This window comes from Aethina tumida, chromosome 5 (genome assembly GCF_024364675.1).
Source record: "Aethina tumida isolate Nest 87 chromosome 5, icAetTumi1.1, whole genome shotgun sequence".
NCBI lineage: Eukaryota > Metazoa > Arthropoda > Insecta > Coleoptera > Nitidulidae > Aethina > Aethina tumida.
Window position 1 is genome coordinate 28,832,203 of NC_065439.1, and position 22,418 is coordinate 28,854,620.

General features: G+C 39.0%; 2 protein-coding genes across 2 annotated transcripts in view; one reads left to right on the forward strand and one right to left on the reverse strand.

Moving 5' to 3' along the window:
* LOC109607463 (protein tiptop-like) overlaps nucleotides 1-22,418 on the reverse strand; it is a 78,486-nt gene that overhangs the window by 55,901 nt on the left and 167 nt on the right. The window contains exon 2 of the mRNA XM_049968076.1: nucleotides 22,377-22,413. The gene's annotated coding sequence lies outside the window, so the exon portion shown is untranslated. The remainder of the gene's footprint in view (nucleotides 1-22,376; nucleotides 22,414-22,418) is intronic.
* LOC109609592 (zinc finger protein 624) lies at nucleotides 1,649-20,141 on the forward strand. The gene is made up of 7 exons (XM_020026280.2): nucleotides 1,649-1,729; nucleotides 8,495-10,532; nucleotides 11,158-11,667; nucleotides 18,531-18,716; nucleotides 19,195-19,348; nucleotides 19,471-19,733; nucleotides 19,800-20,141. The coding sequence occupies exons 2-7, from the start codon at nucleotides 8,497-8,499 to the stop codon at nucleotides 20,062-20,064; spliced, it is 3,414 nt and encodes a 1,137-aa protein (XP_019881839.2). The 5' UTR covers nucleotides 1,649-1,729; nucleotides 8,495-8,496; the 3' UTR covers nucleotides 20,065-20,141.

A 22,418-nucleotide genomic window follows, 5' to 3' on the forward strand; every position in this document is an offset into this window, starting at 1 on the left:
GACGAAAATAAATTAAGTTTACTTTCATCATACGGTTTTTTACTTTTTGTCAGACCAATCTAAATGTTTTCGTGTAAACTCGAGACCTACTAGATTATTTTTTGTTAAATTGAACCTTTTTTTAGAGGGCTTTCTCTCATATGAATTATTTTGCTTTAACTTACAGACACCTCAAATGTAATTATTTAATCTTAAAATCTTGAACTGTCTTATAATTGTCCGAAAGTCAAAATTGTGAATTTCTCAGTCGTCCAAACTTAGGAAGTGTTGCTACAATTCCTCTGGTGTTAAAGGCTCGAGTTAATCTTGATGCAATATTTTGATTTAAATTTAATTGTAAAACAATTAAAATTGGTTTAATTTCTCATTTGTACTTAAAAATAATAGGATATTTAAGATCATTTGACAAACCTCGTTTTAAAGACATTTTTTTCTAATTTTAGTTAGTATTAACTAACCACCGTATATATAAACTACTAAAAATAAACTGAAATTAAATATTTTACTTTTGATCATTCAATAAATCATAAAAATTATATTTAAATTCAGTAAGTTATTGCTTTACTTTTGATTATTACTGTATATGAATAAGGATTTTTGATACTTTTTATTACTATCTATCTTTGAAAAGGTTTTGAAAGAAACCAAAAAATATTAACATCCTAAAATATGTTAATTCTAGATTAAAACAAATCTTTTTTTTAGTTTGTTTTTTGCTTTTGACCTCTATTCATCTATATTGAAGTTATTAATTTATTCATTTCCAATTGTATCACCAACACCACCACCACCATATTTTAAGAAATAAATAAATTTTTAACAATAAATGTATCTTTAATTTTCTTTTTTTTTATACGTATCCTGAGTTAAAACGATCAATTTAAAAACTCAAAGATATTTATTGCATCATTATTATTAATTACAACTTTTCCACGCCCACCCATTTGATTAATACATACAAAGATTTGATCAAACTCCTAATAAGTTGAACCAATCGTAATTTAAGTAATCGAACATTGACTGTAAATATCTACATCGACTTTTATTAGAGAATCGTGATTTTTCTGATTACAGACTCATTTAATAAATAACGTTTTGGATAATTGACAAATTTCATTAAAAAATACATCATGAATTGATATTTTCCAAAAATACGTAGTTATTTTCACATCCGTTACTTTATTGATGACAAATATATACAAAATAATTTATTGACAAATTGTTACAAATAGAAAACAAACATCTACATAATTGTTTTCGCTACTGATTTTTTCTCACCTATTTACGTTCTCACTCTTGTTAGAGTCATGTTTTTCTTTTTATTTTAGTGTGTACGATACAAACATTTGGAAATGCCTTATTGTCTATATATTCCATTACTTTTAATAAGACATTAAGCATGTATAAGTAATAATTAACCATAAAAGTCATAAAAAAAAAAAAAAGTTTTCTAATAGTACTTTATAACACAGTATGTATTAGTTTTAAAGATTGCAAATTTCATTTGAATAACTTACGTGTGTGGTACAAGTGTAATCGTGTTTGAAATATATTTGTAAAGGACGCGAAGAGACCAAAACACAATTGACATTCGCGCGCAACAACAGCAATGACGCCGCCAGTTGTCAGCACCGTACAGTTCCCCGATCGCAAGTCTAGCGTGAACGCCCACCTTCTAAAACCGTCGAAACTGCTGCAAAACATCTTCCCGAGCAACATAAAATCTTCGGTAAGTCGACAACTGATACGAACGCACGTTTGGATAAACGAAATCAATGTTTAATCAGAATTTACGTTCAAGAATGATTCAAGTGTAGAGGTCAAAAACCTTAACCTCAAACTTTGCATCGGACAACCGTAGTTCGCGCACTATAATACTTTCAATCTTTGTTTTTATAATTGTGTATGAATATTTAATTGGGTTTCCGATTGGAATGATTAACAGGGCAGATTTCAAATATGTTCTTTGTTGTGAGTCGCATGTACGTATATCACTGGGAATGACCTGATAAATAGTTGTAATTAACAATTGGAGACGTGAAGTTTAAAAGTTTAAAATCGACGAATGGATCATAACCGGCTGTTGTGTTGTATAAAGAAATGAACGCGTGAATCGACAGCCCGAAGGAAAGTAAAGGAAACAAGCACAGGTGGCAGCACGTGCCGAGTGATCGGGCCGTCCCGACGTCGACGGTGGGCGGAGCCAGCGACCTATAACTCGTCCCGTCCCGTCCCGTCCCGTCCCGTCCCGTTTCGAATGTCCCGCGTGCATCCCCCCAAAATAAAGACACAAAACTCATTTGTTGTCTATTTTTACGCTGATTAATTTATAACGTTTCGTAACTTGTGATGTAACAAAATCATAACTTGAACAAATCGCTTTATTAATTATTACGTACTTCAAACTATCTTTTTTACAAATGTTGAAATTATCTAAAAAGTACTCTAAATAATATTTCAAAGTTTTTACATGCTTTAGAATTCAGATGTTCATCTTACATCGAGTTTCAATAAATTTATTTAATCCACTGATTGATAATAATCAAATGAATTGTTTCAATTTGTTGATTTCGATTTATAATGGAAAATTGTTGATGTAATTTAAAGACAAAATGTGATTTTAATATATATTAATAGTTGTAGAAATTAATTTTATATTTAATATAAAATTAATTAATCATTTATTAATATAAATCGATTATTTCATTTACAGGTTTACAAACAATCTTCAGTAGCATATCTAGAACAATGACTTGAAATACGAAACAGTATCATGATTACTGTATATTTGAAACTGCTCTTTTTAAATATGTTGCCAAATTTACTGTCATCGAATAAAAAAAAAATTATAATCAAGGATTTTAAATTTGTTTATACAAAAGTTGTTAAATTTCATTACCCATTACATGGTAACAATAAAATAGTAATAAAAAGAAAATTAAAAAAAATATATTTTTTACAAATTATTCTAATCTGCAGTTCTTAATTTAGAATTAAACATTGTTGATGGAATTTAAGACATTTTGTCTATGTATATAAATGTGATTTTAATTAATATTCTGATAGCTGTAGAAATTAATGTATTTTTTAGGAAAGACATTTATTCGATAAGTACCATTCGAGTATTAGAATAGTATAAAAACTATATTTAAAATATTCAGAATCCATTTTTATCAATATTAAACAGGAATATCATTACAGTGTATTTCAAACTTCTCTTTTTAAATATGCTGTTAAACTCATTAGTATGTGACGTAAAATACAAATTTGATTTAACATAAATTAAAACGAAGAAAAAGAATGTTTTTTATATGAATTGTTTTATTTTAGCATGATTTTCAATATTTTATGAATTTTTATATTAGTGAATTTCAAATATTATTTTTTTTCAATATATAATTTATTTGTTATAATATATTTGATAAATTAAAATGTGTAAATGCGAAATAAATTTTAAAATGAAGTGTAATAAGAATTTTTTAATAATATAACATTACGTATAATATTTAGTTCTTTTTTTACAAAAATTTTTGTGAATAAATCTATCGTGAAAAAAGAGAACTTATAAAACAAATATATCAAATACTATTCAAACTTTTAACTGGCAAATTTAGATTTCGTTCATATAACAATTTTATTTAAATCATTTTTGATAGTAATTGAGAAAGGAAAAATATTAAATTATTTCTTTTTACGAATCTACAATTAACATTTATTTTAGTTTAGTAATATTATTTCTTAATATTATTCAATAAACATCATTATATGTAGCTTAATAAAAACATTTTTTCTAAACACAGTTGTTGACATCAAAAAGATACATCGTTGTATATTTGAAATTCTTTTTTTACAAATTCAATAGTTAAAGCTAAAAAAGTTATGAAAATATTGAATAAGTATATGCAAAACAAGTACATCTATGTGTTCTAAATATGGTGTTTTAAATTTTAAAATTTTAATTTACAAATTCAGATTTCCTTTCATACTAAATTTTAATTAATTAATTTATTAATTGATATTTTGACAATTGTAGAAATTAATATAATTTTTGTAAATGTTTTTGTCAATTTATTGAAATAATAAGATGATAATGATGACATGAATAAGGTAAAAGTGGCAACCGAGCACTTCATAATCAATTTCAGAATCTGAAGAAGTGCTTCGTTTAGAACTAACCGTGAACACACAAAACATCTGTCGCATCGTTCTTAACGAGCCGAAATGAAAACTTGTAAACATTTATTAGAATTGTTTTGATTACTTCATACAAATCTTCTAAATCATATCAAACATGATTAAAGTCATTACACAGTTTGGATTGATGTAAGGATAAAAAAATTAGAGTTAATTAACATGATGGAAAAATGTTAATCGAATATTAATATTCATCATAAAACATTAATAAACAAATGGCACTTTAAAAGGATTACTAAGAATATTTTATCATAAATTTGACGTGAACGCGTCGCACATTAAAAATAACATTGAAATAAATCAGAGAGAAATTTCTATTGTTTTGCATATTTATCCTCTCCACGTTAACATTGAAAATTTGTTTTCTATTGGAGAGTCGAAGTCGAAGTAGTCGGAGTAGTCGTAGTTGTGTTTGAGTCGTACGTGAGATAGGCAGATGTTATCAGTCCGAAACTGTCAAAATAAATCACTTTTGAAAGGCAGTTCCCCCCGAACGCTTTACAATTATTTTCTTTTGTCGCCACATAATTTATTGCTTCAAATACTAAATTAAACAGACGTTTGAATACATCAAGAACACTTTTTTGCCGAACACGAATTTGTACGACCCGTTCCTTACCACACGAAAACTGAACGTTGTAACGTTGTTGAAGAGATTAAATCGGGATTGAAGAGAGAGTCTGTCTCTGTCTCTGATCGAACACACCTAGTGCCGTGTAAGTAGACATAGGACGGAGGAACCGAAAACCGAAAACCGAAAAACCATACAGATTCAAGTTTTAAACCGTCCACCATCAAGTTGGAAGAAGAGCCGGGGAGAGGAACGGGGGACGCTATCAGAGAGCACCGAACAGTGATGGCTGTGCTGCGCCCCCCTCAGAGTTTGACAGATTTATTGCGAGTTTTGTGTAGTCTTAATATGACTTATGGACAGGAACCAAATATAATCCAATCGGTCTCTGTTCCTCATCCACTCACTCACTCACTCTTTTAACAGTCCCAACTGAACGTTGCCACGTTCTTATCAATTTTAGGTCCGGATGCAAGTCGACATTCCAGCGAAAAACAGGTGGCGATTCGTAACTGACTGTAGCTAATTGGCGTAAATAAAAAGTGTGGCCTCGCAATTTAGGCCATTATCACTTTTCGTCTATTTGCAATAATATATCCTAACTGTAGAATGGATTAATCCGACGCGTATCAAATCGCGTTGCTCATTTACCTCTCTTTCTTGCTTTCTGCCTCGGTGTGTGAGAAGAATCTACGGACATACACTTCCCATCACAATTATCAGTCCCAACTCAACATGGAACCGACGAGGCGACAAACACACACCTTCCTGTTGGACACAATTCCTCGCCAGTCAATCACCAATCAATCGGTGAATACCATGCAATTCGGAGTGGCGAAAGATTTGAAGGTCGAACGGGTGAAGGAGGGAATTCAGTTGGTTAGCGTATATTTGAAGCTTCGGCTTAAGATTATCCATCGAGTCATTTAGTTATGCGCATAGATTGATCATTCGCAATGGTATTTACATGTGCTAATTACCGTGGTATGCACAGTGAGTTATTGTCGACTCCTCTACGTCTTTTACAATGCGAGAATACGTGTTTATTGCATAAATAACAATTTGTATTCGTATTCAAACATACGTCGCTGTATTATTTGCGTTACGCCGATGATTAATGTGTTGTGTGGCGCAAAAAATTCTTAAGGTCGTCTTGTTTGATATCGAGAACGAAGTAAATAAATATGATGGTGATGATGATGATGATGGTGGTGGTGGTGGTTCGGAAGACGAAAGAGATGGGAAATAAATTAGTCGGTACGGCCGCGTATAAATTAGACTTTTTAATTAAATCCACAATAAATATTCATCTTTATCTCTGCGGAGTGTTTTCATTATGGTAAATTACAGTTCCAAATCCGTAATAAATACTTCAAATCGCACAATAAATCCCATCGTTTCCATCACAAATACACAAATAAAAAGGAGTCGACCAGTTTTGAACAACACATTCCAAAATCACATATCAACTAAATTACGAATTAGCATAAATATCTCATAAAATTCTAAAATCCAGACCTCGTCTTGGCGCTGTGGAACTTGATGGGCACAATGGAATCTGTCCGCCGTAAATCTCTCAAAAAATCTCCCGTCATCCCTCAGCGCAGCTCTCGATTCGAAATTAAAAGAGATCCGGATTGGGTCGGTGTGTTGTGGGGATGAAATGTAAATTGAAAACGTAAAGTTATGTGTGTGGCGGAGGTAAATTTTCCATAATCCCGCCCGTTTCGTACTACATCTTGATTTTATGGTGGTGAGGAATGCAACGGTGACGTAAATCAATCTGGCGAATTAACGAACCGCGCTGCATCACTGCGAATTCAACGTGTCTTCGTCCTTCGTTCCATTTCGATTTGTGCAAATTGATTTTTGAAAAGTTTCAGAACAAAACACCGAAACACAATGACGGAGATAACTCGATTACCTCCGTGGAAAACGTCGGTCCCTTCGCAGGATTTATCACGCCATCAGGACGAATTTACAGCGTCTCATGTAAAATCGTCGTCCTTTTAGATCGTGTCCACTCTTACAGCGGAGCGGTGCGTTATCATCGGATGCAAAAGGGTATCGGCAGGGTGTATAAATATCCTCCCCTCGCCCATAAAACTACCGGGGACGCCCCGAACGTTTTTCCTTTCTTCCTTTCGACGCCGAAACAATAATCATTTGTTTAACAGAGTTTTACCACGTTAATATGGTCCGAGAAACAATCCCGTCGATTGTCCACGGATGGCGTCCTCCCGAACGGCCCTTTGAGTGTAAAGCAATCGCGGGGGGGACATGGGAGACATGGGGGACACACGGGGGACGGTTGAATATGTTCGCGTGTGCGAAAAACACAGCGATTATGCCCGGTACGTGTGGGTGTTTGCGGAGGGAGAGTGGAGAGTGGAGAGTGGAGAGGAGAGAGGGTCAGAGTCAGTGAGGCTGAACTCGTCTCGCGACGTTATGTCTAATCGATGCATTTCTGCGCGCCTCATCTTACGCGACCGGCCATTACGCACCTTAATGGGCCCGCTCGGCCACAGCAGTCTGTCGCTACCCTGTGTGTTGTTTCCCCCTGCCGATAAGTGCCGCTTAAGATCGCACCCCCTGGCCCCGCTAACGATTTTACCATTACATCAGTCTCGGGGCGCCGCGCCGCCTCACCCCCTCCCCCTTCCCGCTTTATCACCTCATTATTGCTGCTGGTCGCGGCACCAATCCATCAGAAGAACTCACTCTGCCCATCCCGCATTAATAACCAACATACTAACAACGACACATCCATCAAAAGGGTACAAATCGAGGCTCTAGGCAATGATAGATCTTGATCAAAATCAACTTATTCTCATTTCGACTAATTAATTAGCGTTTTTTCCCATGTTCCGATGTTTACGGCGGATCGGTGGAATTGGGAAGTTTCGTTAATTTCTTAGATTGGGGTCCAAGTTGCAAGTTGCGGCCAGTAAGCCGTGTCCGTTCAATCATCCCCAATTAGCCGACGCGGTAAGTTGCTAATAATTACCGGCGTGGCGTGGCCTGCCCGGTGTCTGTTCTGACGACCTAAAGTAATGGATCCATCATCCCAATGGACAGCACCAACAAAAACATCTCATCTCGTTCCTTCCCGAATTAGCGGATTACACGGCCGTGTAATTGTCATCACTCACCCCCCAATTGATTTATTGCGCCTCCACTAATTTTTTTAAACACGCAAGTGATTAAGCGGAATTCGTCTGGGCGCTGTCAGATCGTCGCTTGACTTGCGGAAACAAGTGGAGTGCAGCGGTGGCTCTGCCATAAACGGGGCTGTCGTCCGAATAACTGCTTCCCCATCGATCCGACCACCTCTGCACGACGACACTCCACTGCGATGCCACAGCCACTTAATTAATATTTATCAAATTTACATCCGCACACTCACTCACTCATCTGCCGAAATTGATTTTTTTTGCGCCCTCGTTTTAATGTGTGCCGCAAACGTTGAAGAAATCCAGGTCGACGTTATCTGTGCGGTTGTAACAATAAACAAGAGCGTTGTGCAGTCGGTATGTCCCATTGCGTGACCGGTCCCACTATCTCGACTAGAAACTGCCGGGACAAGTATGTCTGTCGTAGACGTACGTCAAGTGCTTGGCAGCTTGGCAGCTTGGCAGCTGATATGAATGCTTCCTTGTGCCGTTACAATGAATTACCTAATGCGCTCTTCTCTCATTCTTAAGCGCTTATTGTTTGTCTTTGTTGCAGGGATGATTGGAGAATTCGACGACGACGACACGCATTACTGCCTCAAATGTCACGTGACCATAATCGGTTTGGAGAACTACGTGGCCCACAGGAAGGCTGGTTGTTCCAAAACGGCCCAAACTCCAACTCAACTGTTGACACCGGACGAGTCTTTCGGACTAAAGGCAGACGACTTCTTCTCGTCTCTCGAGCTACAGAGTAGTTCGAAGAAAACTCCCGCCCCTTCAACTTCGGGCAAGTCGTTCAGCGGTATTCTGACCAGAAGCAAGACCACTGCGGTCATACAAAATAAGGACGTGGTCGACCCGTCGCAAAGCAAGTCCGGCAAAAACGTGTGGATCGGAGGCCAAGAACTGAAACTGGGCTACGGCGACAACCAAACGAAACTGATAAAAGCCGTCGAAAACATCGAGCGTCGCAAAGAGGAACCGCCCAAAATTGACAGCTTCGTTGAATCCGACGAAGACGAATCGGTCGACTACGATTTTGAAGATGACGAATCGTCGGACGAGGATCACGAATTCCCTCCGAGACATCACACGGGCGGCAAGTGGAAGCCTTCTTCGCCGGTTCAATGGAATCGCGATTGGAACTCTCCTCCCCCCCATCACACGGGAGGAAAATGGAAACCGAAGAGGACGAATTCGCCGCCTCCAACTCATACCAAAGGTAAATGGAAGCCGGACAAATACGACGTTGATGACATGCCGCCTCCGACATTCACCGGCAGCAAATGGGTACCTTCCAAGAAACAAGACTTAACCGTCACATCCCCTTTTACCAAAGGAAAATGGAAATCGAAATGTTTCGAGGAAGACGAACGTGAGTATCCCCCTCCGGAACACACGAAGGGTAAATGGAAACCGGACGACTTGTTGTGTAAAGAAAAGGCGAAACCGAAGGAAAAGAAAACGAACCCCGGACCCAGTCCGAGTTACACCAAAGGTAAATGGTTGCCGGGACACGATCCGAAGAAAACTGGTGTAAAAATTTCTGAAAATTCCATGTTTCGAAAGTCCAGCGGGACGGTGCAGTACTGGTGTAGACCGTGCAACAGGAGACTGGCTTCTAAAGTGGTGTACGAGAGACACGTAAAATCGGAACTCCACTTTAAAAGAACCTTGCATGACAACGAATTCGACGACGCCGAAAACTTGGAAACGGTCAAAGAAAAACGTAAGAAAAAGAGACCTACGTCAGAGACGAACAAACCAACAAGTTTGGCGACCAAGAAAAAACGTAAGCGAAAGAAAATTTTTGAAAAATGCGCAGTTTGCAAAGCCAAAGTTAACAAGTACATGATTGGGAAACACATGATATCACATTATCATTGTCGCAAAGGCGATCTGAGCTCTGAGGAATCGAAGAATATGATTTTGGAACACACGTTAGAAATAGTTTTGGAATGCCCCTATCAATGTGGAATGTGCAAATTCTATTGCAACACCCACGAATACTTCCTCCAACATTGGCTCTCAGATTTCCATATGGAAAAAGATCAGGACTTGAACGGGTATTACTTCTGTTCTTTTTGCAAGTTCAAATCCACCGACTCCGATCTGATGTATGCACACTTGATTTCTGATGAGCACGGTGAAGTCATATCGGTCATAAATCGGTCCGTTCCAATTGTCATTAGGAAAATCAAACCGGTCAAGTGTGGAGCGTGTAATCGGGACTTTTTGTTCAACATGCAACTAATCAAACATTGCGAAAAGTTTAAACACACTTCCAACAACATCGAGATGTACAAAAACAACTTTATTTGTTGCGGCCACGCTTTCGCTTCCAATATTGCACTGTTCAGACACAAAAGAGCTGTGCACAAGCAGAAATTCTTCGTGTGCAACATTTGCAACATTCCATTTGACACCCTGGAACAAGCCAAAAAACATCGAAGGACACCTTCACATCGATATGCGAAGAGCAGAGGTGACAAAAGCTATCAGAGGAAATGTACGGATTGTGATGAGGTCTTCGAGAATATTATCAAATTGAAGGAGCACATCAATCAGCAGCATCCAGAGCAAAAGATAGCGTAAGAATTTGTTACTAAACTGAAGGAAAAAATTAAAGGATATTGAAAGTTACTTCCAAAAAAATTTTACATGATTATTAACTTGTTCTTAAGGTAAAACATCCTACAAATGTGATAAAACTTATTTAAAATGATGAAAGATACTTATTTATAAAAGGATTAAATGTTTGATGTTAATACTGATAACTATAAATAATGAATTTGAACATCTTTTACAATTTAACATGAATTGAAGACTATTACTACGTTTCTTCTATGTAAATGTGCATTATTATCTATAAAAACAAATTTCTCTTTAAATTTTCTTCGTACTAAATTCCATTCAAAGTTTCAACTCAAAAAGTATTTATTTCAAATACTGTTGTTTGTTACGAGGTTGGAAAAACTTTAAATACATCATAAACTTTTTCAAAAGTCCAATACCATGAATACATAAAGCTTTTCGAGATAATCATTTTTTTACTTCTTTACGATCTATAACGTCAGTTTTTTACTTTTATCATTTCACCAAAATGTTTTCTATGATGTAAATGAATAGACTACAATTCAAATAAAATTCAATATCTTTTAATTTTTTTTCCACGTGTTCATTTTGATGATATAATTTGATGTTTCTGTTTTACAGTTGTCCACATTGCGGTAAATCATTTTCCGTGCCTCAAGATTTAACAACACACTTGAGACTAAAATCGTGCAAATTCGAAGAAGACGCAAAGAAAACCTACACCTGTGACAATTGTCCTTATTCTTCGAACTCGGAGGCCGAATTATTGTACCACAAAGTGCACCACGACGAACCGTTGATAGTGGAACACAAGGACCCGTCCAAAAGGCCGGTGATCCAATATCGATGTCCTTTATGCGAGATCCTGTTCCCAAAGTCCTCTCTGTTGGGCCACATCAGGAAACACACGTCGGAGAGACCGTTCACCTGTAAGATTTGCCCCATGGCTTTCTTGAGACGCAGCAACCTCAATTCTCACATGAAGGTGCACGAAAAACACGACGAACTGGACAAAGGGCCGCAAGGTCCCATGATTAAAAAGGAGTCGTTGAAGCCTTTGAAAGCTAAGGATGCGTCGTCGAAGGACAGGCCCTATTTGTGCTCGACTTGTGGTGCCAATTTTACCAAAAGGTAAGACGACGCTCGCGTGGGTAGTTTCGATGCAAAACAAAAGTCAATTTCATCCCGAGACGCGACGATTACGATCTTAACGTCGTTTTAATGGTTAATCAACGCGCTGTTAATAAGAATATGGACGGACGTTTACATCATTCGGATTATCTGTACGAGGATCTTTCTTTCTTCCGAAATCGGTCGTCACGGATTAATTTAGAAATCGGAAATTGAAAGTTTGTTGCAGTTTTTGAGGAAATGTCTCGTCTGCCGACATCAGGGTGCAAATTTAAGTGGATGTGACCCTTTTTTAATTCCCTCACAACGACTCTCGACGGACCTCTCAGAGAGTGTCCTTGTAAAAAATCTTGTCGCTTATGTCTGTTGTTTAGTTTTCCAAATTGGACCAACGAAAACGTTATTTTTTTTTTAATATTTTCTCGAGTCAATAAAAATACGATAGGAACTAATTAGAATAAATAAAGCGTTGTTCCATTCCAGTCTCATTTTATCTGTTGTATTATGAAAATAATAAAGGGAATTTACATAATGAGAAGTAAAACGCGCTCTCCGAACATTGTGTCTGATATGAGTCATGCTAATGGGTTTCTCTCCCCGAGTATCAAAATAATTACCAATATATTCTTGTTAATTTACCGACAGCTCTTTTTGAGGCGACTTAATCGAATCATATTAAATGCACGATTTACGATTATAACGAAACGTTTTTTCCTTCCATTCCTTTTATGTTTTACGGTTGCCGTAAATACGATCATTCTTTCCACGACTGATGATTACATTTGCATACGAGACAACCGAACTGCTTTATCGCCCCCCCCCCCCCTCTCAAATTGTTTTTACAATAATTTGCAAAGGACTCTTTTAAGTGAACTCGAACATGTGTTGAGAGGAGTTAGATAAATCTCAAAGGTGGAGAAATGGATGGATAGATGCATTTTATGGCCGATATTCGAGACGTAAAGAATTATGGGCGAACATAAATCTGCATCGGTTTCACTTGTAGTCCATTTCGAAAATGAAACGAAAGTCGAAAGTGAAATTTCACAAAGACAAACGCACAAAAAAAATGTCATTAAACGTCAGGGAAGAATGTAAAACGGTTACTAAAGTCAAAAGATACGCACTCATCAAATTGATTTATAGAAATGTTTCCTGTGTGTGTGTTAATCTACATATATGTAGATTTTATTAGACCGGTACGACAAGTCGAAGCGTATAATAAATACCATTAACATAGTTATGGGTGCTTTATCGTGATGTAAACGATGATAAGCAAGATTACGACGACTCCTAATCCAAATTAAGGTTACATCGAGTGTGGGTGTATCGAATGCTGCTTCGTGTGCTGCAGAAGGAATTGAACTGAAGCGATGACTTTTCGGTCATTGCAACATTGGCAACTGTGCTGATAGAATGATTTTCGTGATTTATGTGTGTGTGTTTTGACCTTGATGAGTATCGTATTTCACGTAGGAAAGTGTTATGGATTGGCCACATCACGTGTACAGTTAGAATGAGTTATGGCTGTCAATTTCCTCTCTTAATACAAAGAGAAGAAAAAAGCTGCTTGAATAAATCACAAGATCGTTAGCTGTCATAATTCACGGTCTGCGCCCGATCCGGACGTGGATTTATACAAGGTGTGTCCATTAGTGGTTATTAATTGGCACATGTTTACGATATTACAAAATCCTAATTTAATTAATGTGCGCAATTAACGTGACATTTTCTCAAACACCCACTTTTGGTGCGTTTCTCGATTTATTGTTGCTTTATTGTCGGTTTGTGGGTTTGTAGGTTCGCCTGTCGAAAAATGGCGGATGCGCCGATGCAGGACCGAGATAAAGTGCAGCTCCTCCATCCCATTATAAAGTAGAACTAAATTGGATAAGTCTAATTAATTTAGTAAAGAGTAATTCCGGGGATTAATTAAATTAAAAGATGCCGACGACCCAATTATGTTCACGACGAAACAAATTCTGTAGACAAACCGTTGCAATAAAAATGCTCTTAATTAGGAAATTGCCCAATAAGTTTGTTGTGTGTTTTTCAGATAATTAATATTTATTGTTTCTTCGCCCTTTCACCCTTTCTTTTTAATTATTCCCTCCGCTAAGTGAGTGAGCAGCAGGAGCAGCAGCAGGAGCAGCAGGAGCAGCAGCAGCAGCCAATCCAATTTGTGCGAAAGGACGAGACGAGAGGAGACGAACGTATGAAGCCGAACGGAACAAAAACACCGATAAATTACAATATCGAATAAACGATCAAAGAAAAATCTCAATTAAACTCCGGCGATTAATTATGAGGCAAGTTCCGGCGAAGGAGATCGCATCAGAAATGATTTACAGAATCCGAGAGCGGAGCCCTCTGAGCAGAGCGAGTCACTCGCATAAACAGGATGATTAACTGGTTGTCAAACTAAAGAAATAAACGTAATTTATTGGGACGGAGAAAAAAGTTGAAAAACTTATCAATATCTCGGCGTTAATAACGGCCTTTAATGACGGGAATGTATGTTGTGGTGCGGCGCACACGCGATGCTCTCTACACCATGCTACACCATGCATACCATGGTGTAGCTGGTGAATGCTATTTTTCCATCGATTGGTGACATGTGGCCATGTCAGAAGGACGATAATGGATGTTTTTTGCAGCGGGACAAGAGCAGTGGTAGACAGCGTTACGTTATTATTTCCAGGATGTGTTCTGCAGTCTGTCCCCATTTGTGTTTGCAGTGTAATATATCGCAGGGTGTTAACAATTAGTGCCTAAAAACTGTTGTTTGTAGACCACTTGGTGGCAGCCAGTGAGGTAATGCAACCGTAGCAGAACATAAATCGGACAGTGAGCATTTGTGCTTGTTATTTATGCCTCATATTTCGCGCTAAACGCGCCGTAATTAGAGAATTGTGGTGTGCGTGAAATATAGGTGAAGGCCCGGGGACTTTATGGTCGGCTCTCTCAGCCCCGACTTGCTTAGGAGCCGTGAGATACGGTCCGCACTTGCGAAGCGAACCCTTCTTCCACTAATTACCCACAAATGGAAAAACGACGCGAACTAACGGCGATTCCATCGGAACTGCAAACTCTCCGCTCTCTAACCAAGATGTACTCTTAACGAGAAGGAAATATAATAACAGATACTGTTTCATTTACAATAAATTCGTAGTGCGGTTATTACTGCAGGTGAGCGCGATGCGCTTATAAACATGCCGAGTTAAAAAGCCGCCATCCAACCCGTCTACTTATCTCGCTCGCAGTCCTATAAATCCCCCTTGTGGGCGTCTCGCTTCTTTTCTTGGCCTTTTCTCCCGTTGCCTCTTCAAAACTGCTCCTCTGCTAATGACTAAACATAAAACACGGGATTTCATAAGCATATCCACCGCACACTATCCTCTCCTCTCCTCCACCTACTCTGAAATTGCTTTTCGCAACCACTTCTTGCACCGGGTACACCGGATCAATCAGACGATCCAAATTTGTTCAAGCACCGTCCGTCCGTCCCTTACAATAAATCATGTGGGAATTTGTTAAATTACCGGTCTAATGGACAAACAATATGACTGAGAGTAAACCCCAAACGATGGAAGTTAGACGGTGTAAATCTGGGCGCAGTGGGGCGGCCGTCTCCACCCCCACTAAATAACTTGGGCACACATTACAAGTGCGCCCTCTATATATCACAGGTTGAGTCCGGTCGAGCGACCCAACTTAAACACAACTCCGGGAATTATGAGATAATACGTTGGGCAAATGTGTTTGTGTGTTTAATCAACCCGCGCGTTTTCGACGATTCGATTGGTGTCTCCGAAGGAGTGCGGAGGGGTGTGAGGGAGGTGGAGGTCGGTACCATTAGCACTCGCCCATCCATACATCACGGGTTGACGCCGTAAAAAGGAGACTTCAAATTTACGAGCGCCGGAGGCTTAAAAGTATGCAATAAATCCCGGAGCGGCAGCTTAAAAATCCACCCGCCGCGACCGAGAGATTGGCATGATTCGATATACACACACACACACACACATTCTTTTAGCGATTGGGCGCAATCGGCAAAAATGAATCGGATGTGTGGAGAACAGGTTCTCACATCCCTCTCTCGTCATAAGTCACTCATTAGGATCGAGCAGACACCAGATTACCAAATCCGAGTTGACCAGTCGCATATCTCAATGTCACCAATAACAAATTAATATATAAATAACATGTGGTTTTTTTGGTGCTGAGGTCGTAAAGAGTCGTCAAAAGGCCCATGAATCAGACCGTTGGTATGTCATTGCGCACGCTAATTGCTATTATTAATTTTAGGCTTTGCAAATGTCACATCTGAAGGGAATTGCACTTTTTTACGTAAAGTATTGTGCGATTATTATCGTCCGAAACTTTAACGCATGTTAAACGGGGAATAAAGTACGTGGCTGATGTCGCCACATCATATCCTCTCTCCTCGTCTTGTTTCGCATTAATTAATTTACTTACTTCGAGGACGAAAAGTGAGAGAAAGAACCATCAGTCATCATCGTTCGTCAGTCGATAATTCAGATTTTATGGGCAGAAAGCAGAATTTAAATAGTGGAAGTGGAATTATTAGCAATAAAACAAAGTTTTAAAATGTTAGAATGACATTGAATTATCTGTCTCGGGGATCGCCGCTCTTGTGATGTTGATTTTATGGTCCGGGTCGTTGATTAGTTGATTAGTTGTACAACGGTAAATTATTTTATTACAGATAAATCTGATTTATTCACCAACTACTGCCTTTTTGGTTGCTTCGCGCGGCGCAGTAATAGATATTAATTACGGTTTTATAAATATGGAGGGCCATAAATATTGGTCAGGTATCAACACAATTATGTGTACTTTATAATGTCGGGATGGAAATATTCACTTCGATTAAGCTTTTGCCCGCTTTTAATCATCATCATACGTTACTGTTAAATCGGACCGGTCTCTCACCAACAACTTCGGCTAATTATTTCGTGTGAACGGAGAAAGAACAATGTGCATCAACAATCGTAAATTATCCGCGACTTAACGGATGCAAAACTACAAAATTATATCTGTGCTGAAATCACAGTAATTTACTGTCAATTATCGTTACTCTTGCTACACTGTACTCTTCACGTGGATACCCGATAAATTACACTTTTCAAGGACAATCGTAAATTAGCTGTTTAATATGTGTGAGTGTGTGTAAATTACCTTCACTCTCGTTACCGTAATTGAAATGTTTTATGCCGTTGCAAATTTACGGGTGCACGTCTTTCGTGTACAATCGGGAAAAAACCAAATGTGTATTAATAAAGGTGATCCGTAATTCCCCGGTCGGAATCCATTGGTAATTTACGGCGGCCGATGGGCGTTCTACTCAAAAATGTGGACATGGGGCGGCATCTCTGCCGAATATAAATCTGTCAAAGCGATATTGTATTGTCGTTATTTATGTAGAAATCAACTGTTCACTCCGCTCTCATCAATCTGACTCGCCGTGAACCGGCCAACCTCTGCGGCGCACATTCACCCACGTCCATCCCTCTTCTTCCCTTCTCACCGACTCCTCATTACGACGTTTTCATGACGATTTCTTCGGAAAACAACGACTGCGACACCAAGGGGAAGAGGGTGGCGAGGAGCGATAAATCACGACATCATAAACTCGCCCAGCAATTATCAATAAGCAGCGGTGGCGTCCCGTGCGTGCCTTTAATGTCCGCCCATTAACAATATTCGTGTTCGGATGAAATGCAAAAACAATTTCAGGAAACGCTTTTCCTCCACATAAATCGCCCCCGGCTCTAAGATTTATTCCCTAAAAATATCCTGCGAGTCGGTGATTTGCGAAACCATCAGAGTGACGCGTTGTTCTCTGCTTTGCATGATCGTGCCATTCCCACTGTCATACTGTTCAGATATATGATAATTGCTCTCGCAACGAATGGCCAAACTTTTACACTGTATCGTTATGTCGAAGGAAACTATTAGCGGAGACGAATGCCGTACGAATTAATGGATTCCTTTCCCTCCGTTCCTCCTTTCGTCTATTCTTCCCGTCCTCCGCGGACTGCACATCGCAAACCGGTATTCAAATCCGCTTATCGGGAACCGAACATTATGGATCTGATGAGACTTACTAATTATTTTATACCAAAACATAAAAAATTCCAAGCTAATTGCTGCCGTTCACTTTATCTTAAAACGTTCTTGTTTCATCAAACAGCGCCTTTCAAAAATGTCCCGTTCCTTTAATTGCAATCCGCCAGTTTTAATTTACTAAATATGTTACAATTAAAGCATTTACTTTGATGGTACATAAATTATACAAAGATCTCGTTATTTTATTGAAAAATGATGTTGTGACTAAAATAATTAGTTTGGTTTATGTCCAACTATTTTAGAAACTGCACAAGATCTTAGCTTGTGTTTTTTATTAGTTTATAAACTATTCAACAAAGTATCAATTTAATATGTCTTATAATGTGTAATATAATAACCAATTCCTTGATTAATTTATAAATTAACAAAGTGACGTTATGATTATGGCTAATATGTTGTATTTTGTATACTATTTTATTTTGTAAAGTTTTATTATTAATATATTATCATTCATTATTAATATATTATCTTAAATATAAATAGAAATGTTATGTTGTATCTAAAAGATAGTAAGAATTGTTTTATTTTCCTAAAGTAAATTATGTAAAGAGAGTTGACTAATTTACATACTAATCAAGATGTTATAATGTAACACAAGAAACATTTAGTTCACTCTTCATCCAACCACTCCGAATAGTATTTGTACCTTGGCTAAAAATCTGAGACATTGATAACATCATTGAATCACTTGGTGTAATTATTTGTTCCAGGTCGATTCTTCAGCAGCACATGATGATCCACACGGGCAAACAGTGCAAGTGCACCTTCCCCGGTTGCATCTACACCGCGAGGAAGGAGAGCGAAATAAAGATACATTTCCTCACGCATTCCGACGCGAAAGAGTTCGCCTGCAGCGAATGCGAGTACAGAGGCAAGTCCAGAACCACCCTCAACAGGTAAGACCAGATTAGAGGATTAGATGTAACTGTTGTTGTTGTTGTTGTCGTCGTCGTCGTGTGCGTACCTCATCCGCCTAATTAGCAGAAACCGTTTGATGTGTAATTGGATATTTACCCATGGATCGGGCCCAATAAATAAACAAGAGGCCGTGAAATAAACAAGAACGAGTGGCGGAGTGGCGCAGTTCGGTATAGGCGGCAAATGTGGTACGTTACCATTAATTGACATTTTGGTGAGTCCGACCATGTAATTAAATCCGTTATCGGCCTCGAAATCGGAGAGCCAGCCCCTTCATTGCTAAACACTACTTGTCACAGGTGAAGATACTTTATGGTTGTGAGGCTCCGTTTTTTCGTAATTAATTTTATGTGGACCTTAATGCACCCGACTCACTCGCGCCGTAATTAAACCCGAACAAACGGCGCTCTGTTATAATTAACATTTTTCACTCGATTTTCCTTCGATCCGTTTCAGACACATGAGGATTCATTCGGGGGAGAAGAAGTTCCACTGCCCCCAATGTCCCTTCTCCACCAGAGTGTCCACCCATCTAAAGCGACACGTGAGGACGCACACGGGAGCCAAACCCTTCATCTGTCCCCATTGCGACTTCAAGTGCAACTCACTCGTAAGTAACAGCCAAGTGCCAAAAATAATTCCCGTACAGTATTTTAACAACATGTAAAGAGTGCATGTAACACGTATTCCTGCAGGGAAAACAAACCGAAAGTTGACGTATAAATTTTGCAGGATAATTTACGTAAACACGTACTGTCTACAAACAAACATCCGGGCAAATGCATATACGAGTGCAAGCTCTGCACAGACAATCATTTCCAGAGCAACTTTGCGAAAGAATTTAAGGCCCATTTGGTCACAGTACATCCAGAAATGTTCGGGAATGGGACGCAGGCTACGAGCTATGTCGCCGGAATATACGACGTGCACGACGATTCGGCCAACGTGAACGACGCCGCGATGGTGCTGGACGGGCCTGATGGACCTGACGAGAGGTATTCCTTTCTCACTCTTTACTTCTTCTTACATTGTGTATCATATTCGTTTTCGTGCCTCGACAGCGACCACAGAGAAGAAACCATCCTGAAACTAACCGACGACCCGATTGTGGCACAAATCACCACCAACAACTCCATAACCATAACCAACGTCAGAGACATGGATGAAATTCTGCCGTTGTACGTCATACCGAGGGACGAAATTGTTTTCGTCGAAAATCACGGCGACACGTGGAATTTAGTCAGCGGCGTCGACGAAGAATCCGCCACTCTCGTCACGTTCCAGACTGACGAAACTGACGCTCTCTTCGGAGACCACTTTAATTAATCGTTTTAATTGCAATTAACATGTAATCTTTACTGTCAAACAAACATAAGTATATGTGTGTGTGTGTATAATAAGTATTAAATATACAACAAGAAACAAAAGAAATAAACAATTGTTTTATTCCACTCAGCATAAAAGAAAGGAATCGTGGGTACGATAACCTGGCAGTGAAGTGGCGCTGGTTTGATTAGTGATTAGAAATTGTCAGGTGGCGTGTCGAATGGCAGTACATCATTCCGGGTTTCAGGGGGTAGTTACACCAGAAGGGAGTCCGTCTCACTAAATCATAGGTAACCTGTAATCACCCGCCATAAATACAGTCCACCTGGGCTGCCGATGCTATTTTCGAAACCTCCCACTGGAAGCGTCCCGAATCAATCAGTTCTGATTGCTGATTGTTTCTCACGGACCGCGTTTTCCTCCTAATTTCCACACATATTCATCAATCGATTGATAGATAGGATAGTAGAGTGGAGGAAGGAGAACGGAATCACGGCGTGTCGCGAGAGTGAGTGGAAAAGTTGAGTGGAGTGAATAAATCAGAGCAGTGATGGGTTCTCAGGAAACTGTTTTCAGGTATGCACGTTTCCTGAAGTCCCGAAGTAAAGTACATGCATTGTTCACTAAATCTTAACATTTGTCATGCACATACAAATCTAAACAAAAGTACGAACGGCTCTATATCAAGGTGAATCTTCCTGTTCTGCCTGAAAGATAAATTGCCCTTCGTATCTTCCACCTCCACTTCCACTTGATAACCGACAAATAAACAGTTTAATAACGGCGAAGTGTGCAACTGAAAACCAATCAGTTAGTTTAGTAGTTATGTTGATTTGAAAAATCCGTGATGGAGAGAATCCGCTTCTCTGTGGGATACGAAGGATACGAAACACCGGCCGCATAAATAATACGCCCAGCTTGAGATGAATACGAGTTATTTGGTTCTTATTCGCCGATTGTTACTCGATTGTCCTGTCAATCAAAAATACAAAATGGCGTTCGTGGCCAAGAAGGCTTTCACAACTACCACCACCTCTACCATCACCACTCTACAAGAGAGTGAAGAAACACTTTTATGACGACTGTTGACGTTTTTAATCGACCGACGAGTATGTGTGCTCGAAGACCATCAATCAGGTCCGTACCACCTGACCAAGCTTGCACATACAAATTGCCTCATTTCTGCTCCGAACAAGGCCCTGTTTTGTGCAAGACGGACACACGGACAAACCGAGACATATTTACTGCCCTTTGCCCCAATAACTCCTTCAGATAGTCGTCGGCCTTTCTTTGTTTGATGAATTTATCTAAATCGAAATCTCACATTATTTATCCCGTTGGAAATTATCGATTCCGGACGGCGGAAAAAGTCGATTAATTCGAAAACCGCATACAAATCTGCGAACGGCAGAGGACGACAAGTTGACTGAGTCGCGCTTCGACTACATGAATGTGTGGTTAATCTGCCTGAATGGGGATTTACTTACCTTCGATTTATTCTTTTCCCAGTCCCATCAATCTTACACCCTTTTATACCGCCGATCCGTACATAAATTACACTTTTCATTTATTCCCGTGTAGTGTGTGCGATACAATCGATGCCCCAAACATATTTATGCGATGACCGCAGCCCAATTACAAGTGCGACATTCTCCAAAGTCGCCTTAAACAATACGACGATACGACACAATAAGATGCGGACTTTACGCCGCCGTCACCGGTTTCTTTCTCTTGTTCTTGACTTGTTGGTCGCATCAAATTTTAATTAGAATTAGTTTTGCACGATAAATAACCGCGAGTGGTAATCCGAGCACGTGAAGAGCCAACTTGAATAACAATGACTAATGAAGCATATATCACTCGCACGTCAAGACGGGGGACACTTAAATGGGGGCCCACCGCCAAAACTGCGGGGCACTAAAAACGCAGCCGCGCTTTTGATGGTCCGTATATCAAAGCCGTGACACGCCGAAACAATAACTCAGCCGCTTTACAACCGAAATAGACAAGAAGGGAACTGATAACAGTACAGACACTCCGCTCCGACTCCTACACCGACCCTCCTCCCCCGATATTTCTCATCGGCAAATTTTCATTTTTTTACTATTAAACCCGGATTAACCGCGACTAATTGCTTATTGCCGCTGCGATTATTTTTATTTCTCTAATCTTCGATTTATAATCATCCTGACAAATTGTTTAATTGCTTTTACTTTCTCGAAATTAGATTTTGCACTTGCACGCTCTCCAAACAATTGGGTGAAGTAAAACATTTTAACAAACTCAAAATGTAGATGAAATGAAACACTTACCAAATGGGCAACGATTAAAAGCGTCAAATGTACCATACTGCA

Excerpts from the sequence above, each read along its gene's own strand:
- LOC109609592 (XM_020026280.2), top strand. The coding sequence starts at position 8,497 with ATGATTGGAGAATTCGACGACGACGACACGCATTACTGCCTCAAATGT. Across the intron at positions 11,668-18,530 it reads GGTGCCAATTTTACCAAAAG|GTCGATTCTTCAGCAGCACA; the intron begins GTAAGACGACGC and ends TATTTGTTCCAG. Across the intron at positions 18,717-19,194 it reads TCCAGAACCACCCTCAACAG|ACACATGAGGATTCATTCGG; the intron begins GTAAGACCAGAT and ends GATCCGTTTCAG.